The 13,580-nt window shown below is 47.9% G+C and overlaps 1 protein-coding gene across 1 annotated transcript in view; it reads left to right on the top strand.

The window, feature by feature from the left end:
• LOC129706096 (beta-1,4-N-acetylgalactosaminyltransferase 3-like) overlaps positions 1-13,077 on the top strand; it is a 96,312-nt gene extending 83,235 nt beyond the window's left edge. The window contains 5 exon segments of the mRNA XM_055650075.1: positions 1,344-1,497; positions 2,214-2,286; positions 8,156-8,309; positions 8,916-9,042; positions 11,560-13,077. Of these exon segments, the coding sequence (XP_055506050.1) occupies positions 1,344-1,497; positions 2,214-2,286; positions 8,156-8,309; positions 8,916-9,042; positions 11,560-11,659 (608 nt within the window). The 3' untranslated portion in view covers positions 11,660-13,077.
• The last annotated feature ends 503 nt before the right edge of the window (positions 13,078-13,580 follow it).

Here is a 13,580-nt window from a genome sequence, read left to right as displayed (position 1 = left end):
GTGGCGATTTTTTCCGGCGACTGTCGGCATCATTGATTGGCGTATCAGGTCACCCTAAAAGTCGCGGCGTGACGGCGTATTGACGCGCGGTGTCTCCGGGAGAGTCGCGACATTTTTTTTGTCGCTGCTGTATTTTGAAATGTTCAAAATCTTTCGTCCACGCTGATGCGTTAGTCAGTCGCCGAAAATATCGCCAAGTGGAACAGGCCCTTAACGCAGCAACACAACAGAATGTGTCACCTTGTCCCTCAATATCTCCCGACTCCCTTCCCCCTGGCTCTTGACTCGTTGTAAACATGGTGCCCTGTACGCAATATTATAAACAAGAAGGGTCTCGACCCGAAACGTCACCCATTCCTTCTCAAAGGCTGCCTACATACAAACATGGAATTAATATATCACCAAGTTTATCAATGATACACTCAACATGTCACGGAGACCAGCGTACACGGAAGCTTCTAGATTCCCCGCCGCACCCGAGATTGGGACTGAACCTGGGTCCCCAGCGCCGTGAGGCAGAGACTCTAGCAGTTGCTTCACCCTGCCATCATTTGGCAAATTTTGGAAATGAATATTGACGAGTACAGCTATTAGCAGCTCAGTAAGATTTACAAATCTAAATAATTTACTTCCATGATATCGAGTAGTCATCTTCAACACAAATGAAGGAATATTATACAGGGCTGCATCAATCAATTACTTAATAGAATCCATCTACTGATAGAACTGCAGATGCCAATTAGATATTTTGTATTGGTTCTTTCCCCGGGGAAATCTTCAGATATTTCAGCGAACCTTTGTGGATTTGTAAAAAGAGTTTAAAAATGGAGAGTAAATGGTTGAAGGTTGGAGAGAAACGAAGCGAATGGGAATATTTGTGGGTGTTAGGGGCTGGTCCCACGAGCATGCGACTCCACGCGGCAAGGCAAGCGCGCCCTAACGTGGTCGCTTGAGCCGTACGGCCTCGCGGGGCCGGTCCCACTTCGATCGCCGGAGCCGTATGGAGTTGTGCGGAGCTGGTCCCGACATCGCACGGGGCTCCGAAAAACTGACCGTGTTCAAATATTCCACGCGGCAACGGCCTGCCGGCCCGTAGCCGTCTCGACGCAGTACGCACCGTCTTGACGCCATACGTCACGCGCAAACTTCCCGCGGACTTCACTCGAACTTCACGTCACTCACTCGACCTCCGCGCGGCCCCCGCTTCCGGTTTGGTCACGCTCGCCGCATGCAGTCGCCATTTAGGGTGATGAGTAACGCTGGCGGTGCTGGCTCGAAGGGCCGAATGGCCTACTCCTGCACCTATTGTCTATTGTTTATTGATGCTTGTCTTGTTTCCACAGTGAAGAACCAGGCTCGATGGGTACAGCAGTTTATCTACGACATGGAGGAGTTGTACGCAGTGACTGGCGACCAATACTTCAGCGTGACCATCACTGATTACAGTAGCACCGACATGGATGTGGAGAACGCTTTGAAAAGGAGCATGTTGACCAGGTGTTGGCCCCACGTCAAAAACACAAAGTGCTGGAACAAATGAATGAACAAATGAATGAATGCATGAATGAATGAATTATTGAATGTATGAATGATTGAATGATTGAATGAATGATTGAATGTATGAATGTTTGAATGATTGAATGATTGAATGATTGAATGATTGAATGAATAAGTTTATTGGCCAAGTATTCACATACAAGGAATTTGCCCTGGTGCTCCGCCCGCAAGTGTCAACATGACATACAGCGACAGTTAAGAATGACACACAAAACATTAAACATTAATAATAAAACATTATCGATAAACATGTGAATTAAATAAAATACCAGATCAAAGGGAGGCTACAGATTTTTGGCTGTTGAGTAGAGCAACTACTCGTGGATAAAAACTGTTTTTATGTATATGTGGCAGCTTTGACCGTCCAGAGTCGCCTTCCAGAGGGAAGTGATTCAAAGAGTTTGTGGCCAGGGTGAGTAGGGTCAGAGGTGATCTTGCCCGCTCGCTTCCTGGCCCTTGCAGTGTACAGTTCGTCAATCGTACACTGCCTCCGCAGATGCTGCCTGACCCGCTGGGCTCCTCCAACACTTTGTGTTTTGCTCAAGATTCGGGGGGTCTGCAGTTACTTGTGTCTCGATTCCCCGAACGCGATGATTTTGAGCAGAGCGCTGTTAAGTTAAAGCATGGGTTAACGTGCGATTGTGATTTCCCCGCAGGTATCAGTACGTGAGACTTCAGGGGAACTTTGAGCGTTCTGCTGGCTTGCAGTCGGGAATTGATTTAATACAGGTAAGAAAAGTTAACTTGCCAAATTTCATCATAACGTTGAAAGCACGGTGGCGCAGTGAGTAGAGCTGCTGCCTCACTGCTGCCAGAGACCCGGGTTCGATCCCGACTAAGGTTGCTGTCTGTACGGAGTTTGCACGTTCTTCCTCGTGACCCGCGTGGGTTTTCTCCGGGATCTCCAGTTTCCTCCCACACTCCAAAGACGTGCAGGTTTGTAGGTTAATTGGCTTGGTGTAAATGTAAATTGTCCCTAGGAAGGCACAAAATGCTGGAGTAACTCAGCGGGTCAGACAGCATCTCTGGAGGAAAGGAATAGATGACGTTTCGGGTCGAGAACCTTCTTTCCTTCCCTCCAGAGATGCTGCCCGTCCCGCTGAGTTACTCCAGCTTTTTGTGTCTAACTTCGGTTTAAACCAGCATCTGCAGTTCCTCCCTGTAAAGTGTCCCCTGTGTGTGTGTGTAGGGTAGTGTTAGTGTGCGGGGATCGCTGGTCGGCACGGACTCGGCGGGCCGAAGGGCCTGTTTCTGCGCTGTGTCTCCAAACTAAACTAAAGTGGTTGTAGTCTAGTTAGTTGTGAATAAAGTGGCAGTCCTGTACATCGGCTCCATTGTACTAAATGCCAACTCTTCGTACACGGACACTCGCCACACGAAATGAATGCCGAGGTATAGCGAGGAAGATTTCCACCGGCCTTCATCCGAACATTGAAGACCTCCGCTCAGTCCCTCTTAACCAACCTGATCTCCCGGTGGCTCAGCACTTCAACTCCACCTCCCATTCCCACTCTGACCTTTCTATCCTGGGCCTCCTCCAGTGTCAGAGTGAATCCCAGCGCACAAATTGGAGGAACAGCACCTCATATTTTGCTTGGGTAGTTTACACCCCAGCGGTATGAACATTGACTTCTCTAACTACAGATAGCCCTTGCTTTCCCTCTCTCACCATCCCCATCCCAGTTCTCCCACGGGTCTTACTGTCTCCGACTACATTCTATCTTTGACCCACCCCCTCCCCCCCGACATCAGTCTGAAGAAGGGTCTCGACCCGAAACGTCACCCATTCCTTCTCTCCAGAGATGCTGCCTGTCCCACTGAGTTACTCCAGCATTTTGTGTCTACCAATGTTCACTTGTTGTCAAAGTACACCTGCAAAGGCAAAAATTTTGCTTTGCTTAAAGATTCGCTGTTGCACATTCCGATTTTTAGTTGAGTTTAGCGATACAGCGCGGAAACAGGCCCTTCGGCCCACTGAGTCCGTGCCGACCAGCGATCCCCGCACGCTAACAATACTCTACACACACTAGGGACAATTTAAATCCATACCAAGCCAATTAACCTACAAACCTGTACGTCTTTGGAGTGTGGGAGGAAACCGGAGCGCCCGGAGAAAACCCACGCAGTTCACGGGGAGAACGTGCAAACTCCGTAAAGACAGCACCCATAGTCGGGATGGAACCCGCTGTGAGGCGGCAACTCTACCCGCTGCACCAGCGTGCTGCCCTGTGCTTGTTGGAGTCCCTTCACGTTGAAAACAGCAATTGGCAATTTGCCAGTAGATTAATTTTGTATTTGCAAATATGTAAATGGTGGTTTGTCACTTGTAATGGGGCTGATGACGATTTTGATGGATGGCTGTGGTCTGGCCTCCGGCAACGTTCCTTGGGTTAACCTGGCAACAGGCCCATGGACCATGAGGTGCCTCTCTCTCTCTCTGTCTCCCTGCATTGTTCTGCTGCCACCGTTGTCTGTGAGAAAGATCCTGGAGCTGTAAACCACAGCGGTGCCCGGGGATGCATAACCACAGCGGTGAATCTACGAGTGTGCCGTTAGCATGGGACTGCCTGCTGCTTACCGCGCTCTCGAAACATTCGCTCATCCCATCTACACGGTGAACCGCAGACCGTACCATCAGTAAACCAGTCACCTCACCGGGAATGGCGGCACGGTGGCGCAGCGGTAGAGTCGCAGCCTCACGGCGCCGGGGACCCGGGTTCCATCCTGACCACGGGGGCTGTCTGCGTGGAGTTTGCATGTTCTCCCCGTGACCCGCGTGGGTTTTCTCCGAGATCCCCGGTTCCCTCCTGCACTCCAAAGACGTGCTGGTTTGTAGTTTAATTGACTTCGGCAAATTGTCCCTAGTGTGACAGAGAGTGGTGAATCTCTGGAACTCTCTGCCACAGAGGGTAGTTGAGGCCAGTTCATTGGCTATATTTAAGAGGGAGTTAGATGTGGCCCTTGTGGCTAAGGGGATCAGGGGGTATGGAGAGAAGGCAGGTACGGGATGCTGAGTTGGATGATCAGCCATGATCATATTGAATGGCGGTGCAGGCTCGAAGGGCCGAATGGCCTACTCCTGCACCTAATTTCTATGTTTCTATGTGTGTAGGATAGCACTAGTGTGCGGTGCGATCACCGGTCAGTGTGGGCCAAAGGGCCTTGTTTCCATGCTGTATCTCTGAACTAAACTAAACTGTGAGAGACAGAGAGCAACTGCAAATGTTTGCTCGCATAAAAAGACACAAAGTGCTGGAGTAACTCATTGTTTAAGAAGGAACTGCAGATGCTGGAACAATGGAAGGTAGACAAAAATGCTGGAGAATCTCAGTGGGCGAGGCAGCATCTGTGGAGCGAAGGAATGGGTGACATTACTATCTCTAAATAAGTGATGCATTTTGGACGTGCCAGTCAAGAGATCCCAATACAGGTCCTCTGATTTATTTATGCGGTCAAACACTAATGGAATTCCAATTCCCATTCCCACTCGAACCCAAGGCCCCAGACCACCTCCGGTCAAGCTATACGGAGACTCCTCTCAGGCCATTTGAAGGATTACATAGAAACATAGAAATTAGATGCAGGAGTAGGCCATTCGGCCCTTCGAGCCTGCACCGCCATTCAATATGATCATGGCTGATCATCCAACTCAGTATCCCGTACCTGCCTTCTCTCCATACCCTCTGATCCCCTTAGCCACAAGGGCCACATCTAACTCCCTCTTAAATATAGCCAATGAACTGGCCTCGACTACCCTCTGCGGCAGAGAGTTCCAGAGATTCACCACTCTCTGTGTGAAAAAAGTTCTTCTCATCTCGGTTTTAAAGGATTTCCCCCTTATCCTTAAGCTGTGGCCCCTTGTCCTGGACTTCCCCAACATCGGGAACAATCTTCCTGCATCTAGCCTGTCCAACCCCTTAAGAATTTTGTAAGTTTCTATAAGATCCCCCCTCAATCTCCTAAATTCTACAGAGTATAAACCAAGTCTATCTAGTCTTTCTTCATAAGACAGTCCCGACATCACAGGAATCAGTCTGGTGAACCTTCTCTGCACTCCCTCTATGGCAATAATGTCCTTCCTCAGATTTGGAATTATTCAGATTCAGATTCAGATTATTTCTGAAACTGCTGTGCCCTTTCAAAAGGTAGACACAAAATGCTGGAGGAACTCAGCGGGTGAGGCAGCATCTATGGAGAAAAGGAATAGGTGACGTTTCGGGTCGAGACCCTTCCTCAGACTGATGTCGGGGGGGGGGGGGGTGGAAGAAAGGAAGAGGCGGAGACAGTGGGCTGTGGAAGAGCTGGGAAGGGGAGGGGAAGGAGGGAGAAAACAAGGGCTACCTGAAATTGGAGGTCAATGTTCATACCGCTGGGGTGTAAACTACCCAAGTGAAATATGAGGTGCTGCTCCTCCAATTTGCGCTGGGCCTCACTCTGGCAAAATCTTTCAAAATATTAGTTTAGTTTGGAGATACAGCGTGGAAACAGACACTTGAGTCCGTGCCGACCAGCGATCCCCACTCACACTCGTTTTACGTTCTCCCAATTGACAGAAGCCAATGAACCTATGTAGTAAATGATTTTATTGAATTTTCAGACAATAAGCAACCCTTTTCGTTGACCTATCAAAGGCTTTCGATACTGTGGATCATGCCTTATTGTTACAAAGACTATGCAGCATCGCTTTGTCTGATCAAGCTGTCTGTTGGTTTAAAAACTAATCTATCAGGCAGATCCCAGTGTGGGTGAGCTGAAGGTATTACTTCTAGCTCTCTTAATGTATCCAAGGGTGTACTATTTACATTAATAGTCTAGATCATAAAGCTCCGAGCGCAAATTTTCACTTTTATGCTGACGACACAGTGATATATTGTTCTGCGTCCACCCTAAATCAGGCTCTCTGTCAGCTCCAAACTGCTTTTAACACTGTGCAACGTAACCTGTGTGATTTAAAACTTGTTAGTTTAGTTTAGAGATACAGCGTGGAAACAGGCCCTTGAGTCCGTGCCGACCAGCAAAACTTGTTTTAAATGCTGACGAGACAAAGCTCATGCTGTTCACTAAAGCTAAATCAAAGCCCTTGGACCTCCCTCCTATCACCACTTTGCAGGGCTCTGCGATTGAATCTGTGTCTCAATATAAATATCTGGGAATTATAATTGAAAAGATTCTCTCTCTTTTAAACCTCATATCCAGCAACTTGTGAAAAAACTAAAGATAAAATTAGGTTTTTACTTTAGAAACAAGTCTTGTTTTTCTTTTGAAGCCAAAAAAAGACTTGTTGCTGCAACGTTTGTGTCTGTGTTGGACTCTGGTGATGTTTTATATATTAATGCAACTTCAAAATGCCCTAATGTCTTTGGACACGGTCTACCACGGAGCACTGAGATTTGTTGCTAATTTTAAAACCCTCACGCACCACTGCTCATTGTATGCTCAAGTTGGATGGTTTGCCCTGTCCACCCGCAGACTCCATCATTGGCATATCCTTATTTATAAGACTATCCTCGGTGTTCTTCCTTCATACCTGCAGAAGTATGTGATTCGAAAAAGCACAGGAACTTATCAGCTCTGCTCTGAGGACTTGTTCTTACTAACTGGACCTAAAGTCCGTACTGAACTGAGGAAAAGGGCATTTAGTTATGCTGCTGCCTTCGCATAGAACCAGCGGCAGAATGAACTGAAACTTAAGGAGCTGGTTTCTATAAACAGATTTAAATCCCTTCTTAATGATGTTGAAGCGGGCTCTTCTGTCTGTACATGCATGGTTTGATGATGTTCTGACTGTGACTCTATTTATATGTTCTCTGTTGTTTTTTAAATTATTGTGTGTAACTGTGGAACTGTGCTGCTGCCTGTCTTGGCCAGGACTCTCTTGTAAAAGAGATTTTTAATCTCAATGAGACTTCTCCTGGTTAAATAAAGGTTAAATTAAAAAAACAAAACAACCTACAAACCTGCACGTCTTTGGAGTGTGGGAGGAAACCGGAGCACCCGGAGAAAACAGGTCACGGGGAGAACGAATAAACTCCGTACAGACAGCACCCGTGGTCAGGATCGAACCCATGTATCTGGCGCTGTGAGGCCGCAACTCTACCGCTGCGCCACCTTGCCGCCTGGCCTCTCGTATGATAACAGTGTAGTAACAGCGAAACGTCACCCATTCCTTCTCTCCAGAGATGCTGCCTGTCCCGCTGAGTTACTCCAGCATTTTGTGTCTACCTCACTTGCTAATGTCAGGACCAATGTTCCCGATGTTGGGGGAGTCCAGAACCAGGGGCCACACACACAGTTTAAGAATAAGGAGTAAGCCATTTAGAACGGAGACGAGGAAACACTTTTTCACACAGAGAGTTGTGAGTGTGTGGAATTCTCTGCCTCAGAGGGCGGTGGAGGCGGGTTCTCTGGAGAGAATTCTTTCAAGAGAGAGCTGGATAGAGCTCTTAAAGATATTGGAGTCAGGAGATATGGGGAGAAGGCAGGAACGGGGTACTGATTGGGGATGATCAGCCATGATCACATTGAATGGCGGTGCTGGCTCGAAGGGCCGAATGGCCTCCTCCTGCACCTATTGTCATGCCTGTGTTTTTAATTCCAGGATGACCACAGCATTGTCTTCCTGTGTGACCTGCACCTCAACTTCCCCCCGTACATCATCGACAGCATCAGGAAACACTGTGTGGAGGGAAAGATGGCCTTCGCCCCGATCGTGATGAGGTTGAACTGTGGCTCCTCAGCTCAAGAACCTGACGGTGAGTCCAAACAGGGAACATCCAGTAGGGTCGCCAACTTCCCCCACGCCCAAATACGGAACACGAGGTGAAAACACGGGACAGATTCCCGACGGCAATTCGTTGACCGGCTGGTATAATCAAGGGATGAGAGGGATAGACAGAGTTGATGTGGACAAGCTTTTCCCTTTGAGAATAGGGAAGATTCAAACAAGAGGACATGACTTCAGAATTAAGGGACAGAAGTTTAGGGGTAATATGAGGGGGAACTTCTTTACGCAGAGAGTGGTGGCGGTGTGGAATGAGCTCCCAGTGGAAGTGGTGGAGGCAGGTTCATTGGTATCATTTAAAAATAAATTGGATAGGCATATGGATGAGAAGGGAATGGAGGGTTATGGTACGAGTGCAGGCAGGTGGGACTAAGGGAAAAAAAATTTGTTCGGCATGGACTTGTAGGGCCGAGATGGCCTGTTTCCGTGCTGTAGTTGTTATATGTTATATGGTTATATGGTTAATCATGTGTTGTCTTTCTGCTGACTGGTTAGCACGCAGCAAAAGGCTTCTCACTGTAGCTCGGTACGTGGAACAATGAACTAAACTGTAGTTTGATTCGATGTGAATGTGCAGGATACTGGGAAATGAACGGTTTTGGCTTGCTGGGAATCTACAAATCCGATCTTGACAGAATTGGTGGAATGAACACAAAGGAATACCGGGATCGGTGGGGGGGAGAGGACTGGGAGCTACTGGACAGGTAAGAGACATCGGTCGAACCTAAACTGAAACTTGCTCCAGGTATTCACTAAGGTCGACATTGATCGTAAAGGCCGTTTTGAATTATTTGCCCCCTCACCCCATTTGCCGTTTCGCTTGGTTGTTGTTTTTGTGACAGTTGAAAGTTAGTGTAGTGTAGAGATACAGCGTGGAAACATGCCCGTCCAGTCCGCTCCGACCAGCGATGCCCGCACACTAGCACCGCCCCACGCCCTCGAGAGACCATTTACAGTTTTACTGCACCTAATGAACCATCACGTCTGTACGCCATTGGAGTGTGGGAGGAAACCGGAGCGCCCGGAGAAAACCCACACAGGTCACGGGGAGAGAACATACAAACTCCGTACAGACAGCACCCGGATTAAACCCGGGTCCCCGGCGCTGTGAGGCCGCAACTCTACAAATGCCACAAGGACGTACTGGTTTGTAGGTTAATTGGCTTGGTTTAAATGTAAATAAAAATATCCCTAGTGTGTGTAGGGGAGTGTTAGTGTGCGGGGATCGCTGGTCGGCGCGGACTCGGTGGGCCGAAGTGCCTGCTCCCGTGCTGTATCTCCAAACTAAAAACTATAGTAAAACTAAACATCCTCAACTACCTCCTCTGGCAGCTCGTCCACCCTCCACCCTCTGGGTAGCGTGAACCTTTTTTTAAACTCAGGTGTATGTCCTTTTTAAAAAAAAGGTTGATCTCAAAGTGTTCCACTTTTAAAGCAGCTTTACAGTATCATGTAAATTAAATCTGTATTGTGATCTTGTCAGGTGATGTGCATCCAGTATTTGCTGGCAATATTACCTCAAGAACAAAGTTTCCTCAGAGGGCGTCACGGTGGCGCAGCGGTAGAGTTGCTGCCTCACAGCGCCAGAGACCCGGGTTCGATCCCGACTACGGGTGCTGTCTATACAGAGTTTGCACGTTCTCCCCGTGACCTGCGTGGGTTTTCTCCGGTTTCCTCCTACGCTCCAAAGACGCGCAGGTTTGTAGGTTAATTGGGCTTGGTTACAAATGTAAATTGTCACTAGTGTGTGTAGGGTAGTGTTAGTGTGCGGGGGATCGCTGGTCGGCGCGGACTCGGTGGGCTGAAGGGCCTGCTCCCGCGCTGTATCTCTAGACTAAACTAAATCAAAAGTAATGTTGAAGAAGGAACTGCAGATGCTGGAAAAATCGAAGGTAGACAAAAATGCTGGAGAAACTCAGCGGGTGCAGCAGCATCTATGGAGCGAAGGAAATCGCATACTGCATTTCGTTGTACCCATACTTGTATTTGTGCAATGACATTAAAGTTGAATTGAATTGAATTGAAATGGGCACTATAACCATATAACCATATAACAATTACAGCACGGAAACAGGCCATCTCGGCCCTACAAGTCCGTGCCGAACAACTTTTTTTCCCTTAGTCCCACTTGCCTGCACTCATACCATAACCCTCCATTCCCTTCTCATCCATATGCCTATCCAATTTATTTTTAAATGATACCAACGAACCTGCTGCCACCACTTCCACTGGAAGCTCGTTCCACACCGCTACCACGCTCTGAGTAAAGAAGTTACCCCTCATATTGCCCCTACACTTCTGGCCGTTAGTTCTGAAGTCATGTCCTCTGGTTTGAATCTTCCCTACTCTCAAAGGGAAAAGCTTATCCACGTCAACTCTGTCTATCCCTCTCATCATTTTAAAGACCTCTATCCAGTCCCCCCTTAACCTTCTGCGCTCCAGAGAATAAAGACCTAACTTGTTCAACCTATCTCTGTAACTTAGTTGTTGAAACCCAGGCAACATTCTAGTAAATCTCCTCTGTACCCTCTCTATTTTGTTGACATCCTTCCTATAATTGGGCGACCAAAATTGTACACCATACTCCAGAATTGGCCTCACCAATGCCTTGTACAATTTTAACATTACATCCCAGCTTCTATACTCAATGCTCTGATTTATAATGGCTAGCATACCAAAAGCTTTCTTTACCACCCTATCTATATGAGATTCCACCTTCAAGGAGCTATGGGCCGAAACCCTGAAGGAAATAGGCAACGTTGCGGGCCGAAACCCTGAAGGAAATAGGCAACGTTTCGGGCCGAAACCCTGAAGGAAATAGGCAACGTTTCAGGCCGAACCCCTGAAGGAAATAGGCAACGTTTCGGGCCGAAACCCTGAAGGAAATAGGCAACGTTTCGGGCCGAAACCCTGAAGGAAATAGGCAACGTTTCGGGCCGAAACCCGGAAGGAAATAGGCAACGTTTCGGGCCGAAACCTGGAAGGAAATAGGCAACGTTTCGGGCCGAAACCCTGAAGGAAATAGGCAACGTTTCGGGCCGAAACCCTGAAGGAAATAGGCAACGTTTCGGGCCGAAACCCTTCCGGGTTTCGGCCTGAAACGTTGCCTATTTCCTTCGCTCCATAGATGCTGCCTCACCCGCTGAGTTCCTCCAGCATTTTTGTCTACCATAAATTAAAAGCACCATGATTTATTTTTCACCGTTTCTTGTTGTTTGCAGGATTTTCGAGTCTGGGTTGGAAGTGGAAAGATTGTACATGAGGAACTTCTTCCATTATTTCCACTCCAGACGTGGCATGTGGAATAGGAAACAAGGGTGAACGAACGCTGACTGTCGGAAGCCTGGCTCACATGCACTTTATCCATCAGAGGGGGCCGAACCGCCCTCTCCACAAACAAGTGAACCTTAACGCAAGATGTATCTGAAATGGGTGCATTCGCTGCTCACAACTCTCAGGCTACTAGTGTTTCTTCCGATCCTCTGGCGTAGGAAAAAAAATTATAAAGGGACTGCCTGTCCCACGTGGCCGACTTTTCTGGCGACTGCCGGCGTCCTTGACTGGCGTATCGGGTCGCCGAAAAAGTCTCGGCGAACCGACATTTTTTTTTGTCGCCACTGGATTTTTAAATGTTCCTAATCTTTCGGCTTTCGGCCACCCTGTCAATGATGCCGGCTGTCCCCGAAGAAAAATCGCTGAGTGGGACGGGGCTCCTTAAAGGACGGGCCCCTTAAAGGACGGGCCCCTTAAAGGACGGGCCCCTCAAAGGACCGCTCTTCTTCATTCATGTTTGTAAGTGTTGAAAATATTCCAAGAAAAACGATATCTATTTTTTTATTCAAAGCAATACAATGACGCTGTTAGGGTCTCAGGTGGGTGGTGGGACGGGGACACACACACACACACGCTATGGTCCAAGTAAAGCGAATGTCCTTTACCACGGAGCCAAGGAATGAAGTCACACTGAACATGGTTTGCGCATCAGACCTTCATCGGATTTGTGGCCACTCCGTTTTACCACAGCCACTGTGAAACACCCAATGTGCCTTTCGCAATCCCGAGGACTCACCAATCAACCGACAAACCTTCCAAGTTACACGTCTCCGTGCAACAATTTTTAAAAAGGCTCAATTGGAAGGGAAATTTCTCCAAGATCCCACGCTCAAAGAACAAACGATGGATTTAAAAAAAAAAATTCTGGGGTCCTGTTCTGGAGAAGACATATTAATTTCAATGAATATTTTAGCAATCCATTTGGGAAGACTGGATAAGCGCACCTAGAGATATGTTTTTTTTTTTAAACTATTTATCCCGCAGAGCTATACAGCCCAAAGTCAGCCTAACTTGGAGTAAATTGAGTTGACAATAATTCTGAGGTGAGATCACACACTGTTGTAAAATTAACATTGAGGCAATTCTGGGTTACGCTATAAGTTAGCCCACCTTGTATATTTCCCAGGGAAAGATATACCTCTGATGTCTCGAATATTCTTGCAACAGTTATTTGAAGGTTTTCTGATCTAAGCAGATTCAGGAAGCACTTGTTCTTTGGCAGGTACGACAAAAACAAGGCGAGCATTCACATGCAACTTCTAGAGTTTATGTTTCTTTGGTTTAGATATTCAGCGCGGAAACAGGCCCTTCGGCCCGTGCCGACCAGCGATCCCCACACACTAACACTATCCTACACACACTAGGGACAATTTACGATTTTACCAAAGCCAATTAACCTACAAACCCGCATGTCTGGAGTGTGGCACCAGGAGAAAACCCAAGCAGCCACGGGGAGAACGTACATACTCCATACAGACAGCACCCGTAGTCAGGATCGAACCCGGGACTCTGGCGCTGTGAGGCAGCAGATCTACCCACTGTGTCACACTTTGCTCTCAGCAGCAAACTTCACAAAGCGCCTCCAAGTCTCACTGGAGACTCCTCACAGACTTCCTACCCCCTCCTATCCCAAAGTGCAGATGTGCACAAACACTAGAGCAATGTCATAGAGTGATACAGTGTGGAAACAGGCCCTTCGGCCCAACTTACCCACACCGGCCAACAATGTCCCAGCTACACTAGTCCCACCTGTCCATGTTTGGTCCATATCCCCCCAAACCTGTCCTATCCATGTGGCAAGTGACCAATGGGTAATCTGCCATCAATGTGCTTGTTCCCAAAGGGGCTCCCCTCAAAAACCCAGCGCCATCCATTCCCCTCAACGCCCAGTCACTATTCATCTCGGCAA

This window comes from Leucoraja erinacea, chromosome 19 (assembly GCF_028641065.1).
Source record: "Leucoraja erinacea ecotype New England chromosome 19, Leri_hhj_1, whole genome shotgun sequence".
In the NCBI taxonomy this organism is placed as follows: domain Eukaryota; kingdom Metazoa; phylum Chordata; class Chondrichthyes; order Rajiformes; family Rajidae; genus Leucoraja; species Leucoraja erinaceus.
This window is presented reverse-complemented; position numbering and strand designations above follow the sequence as displayed.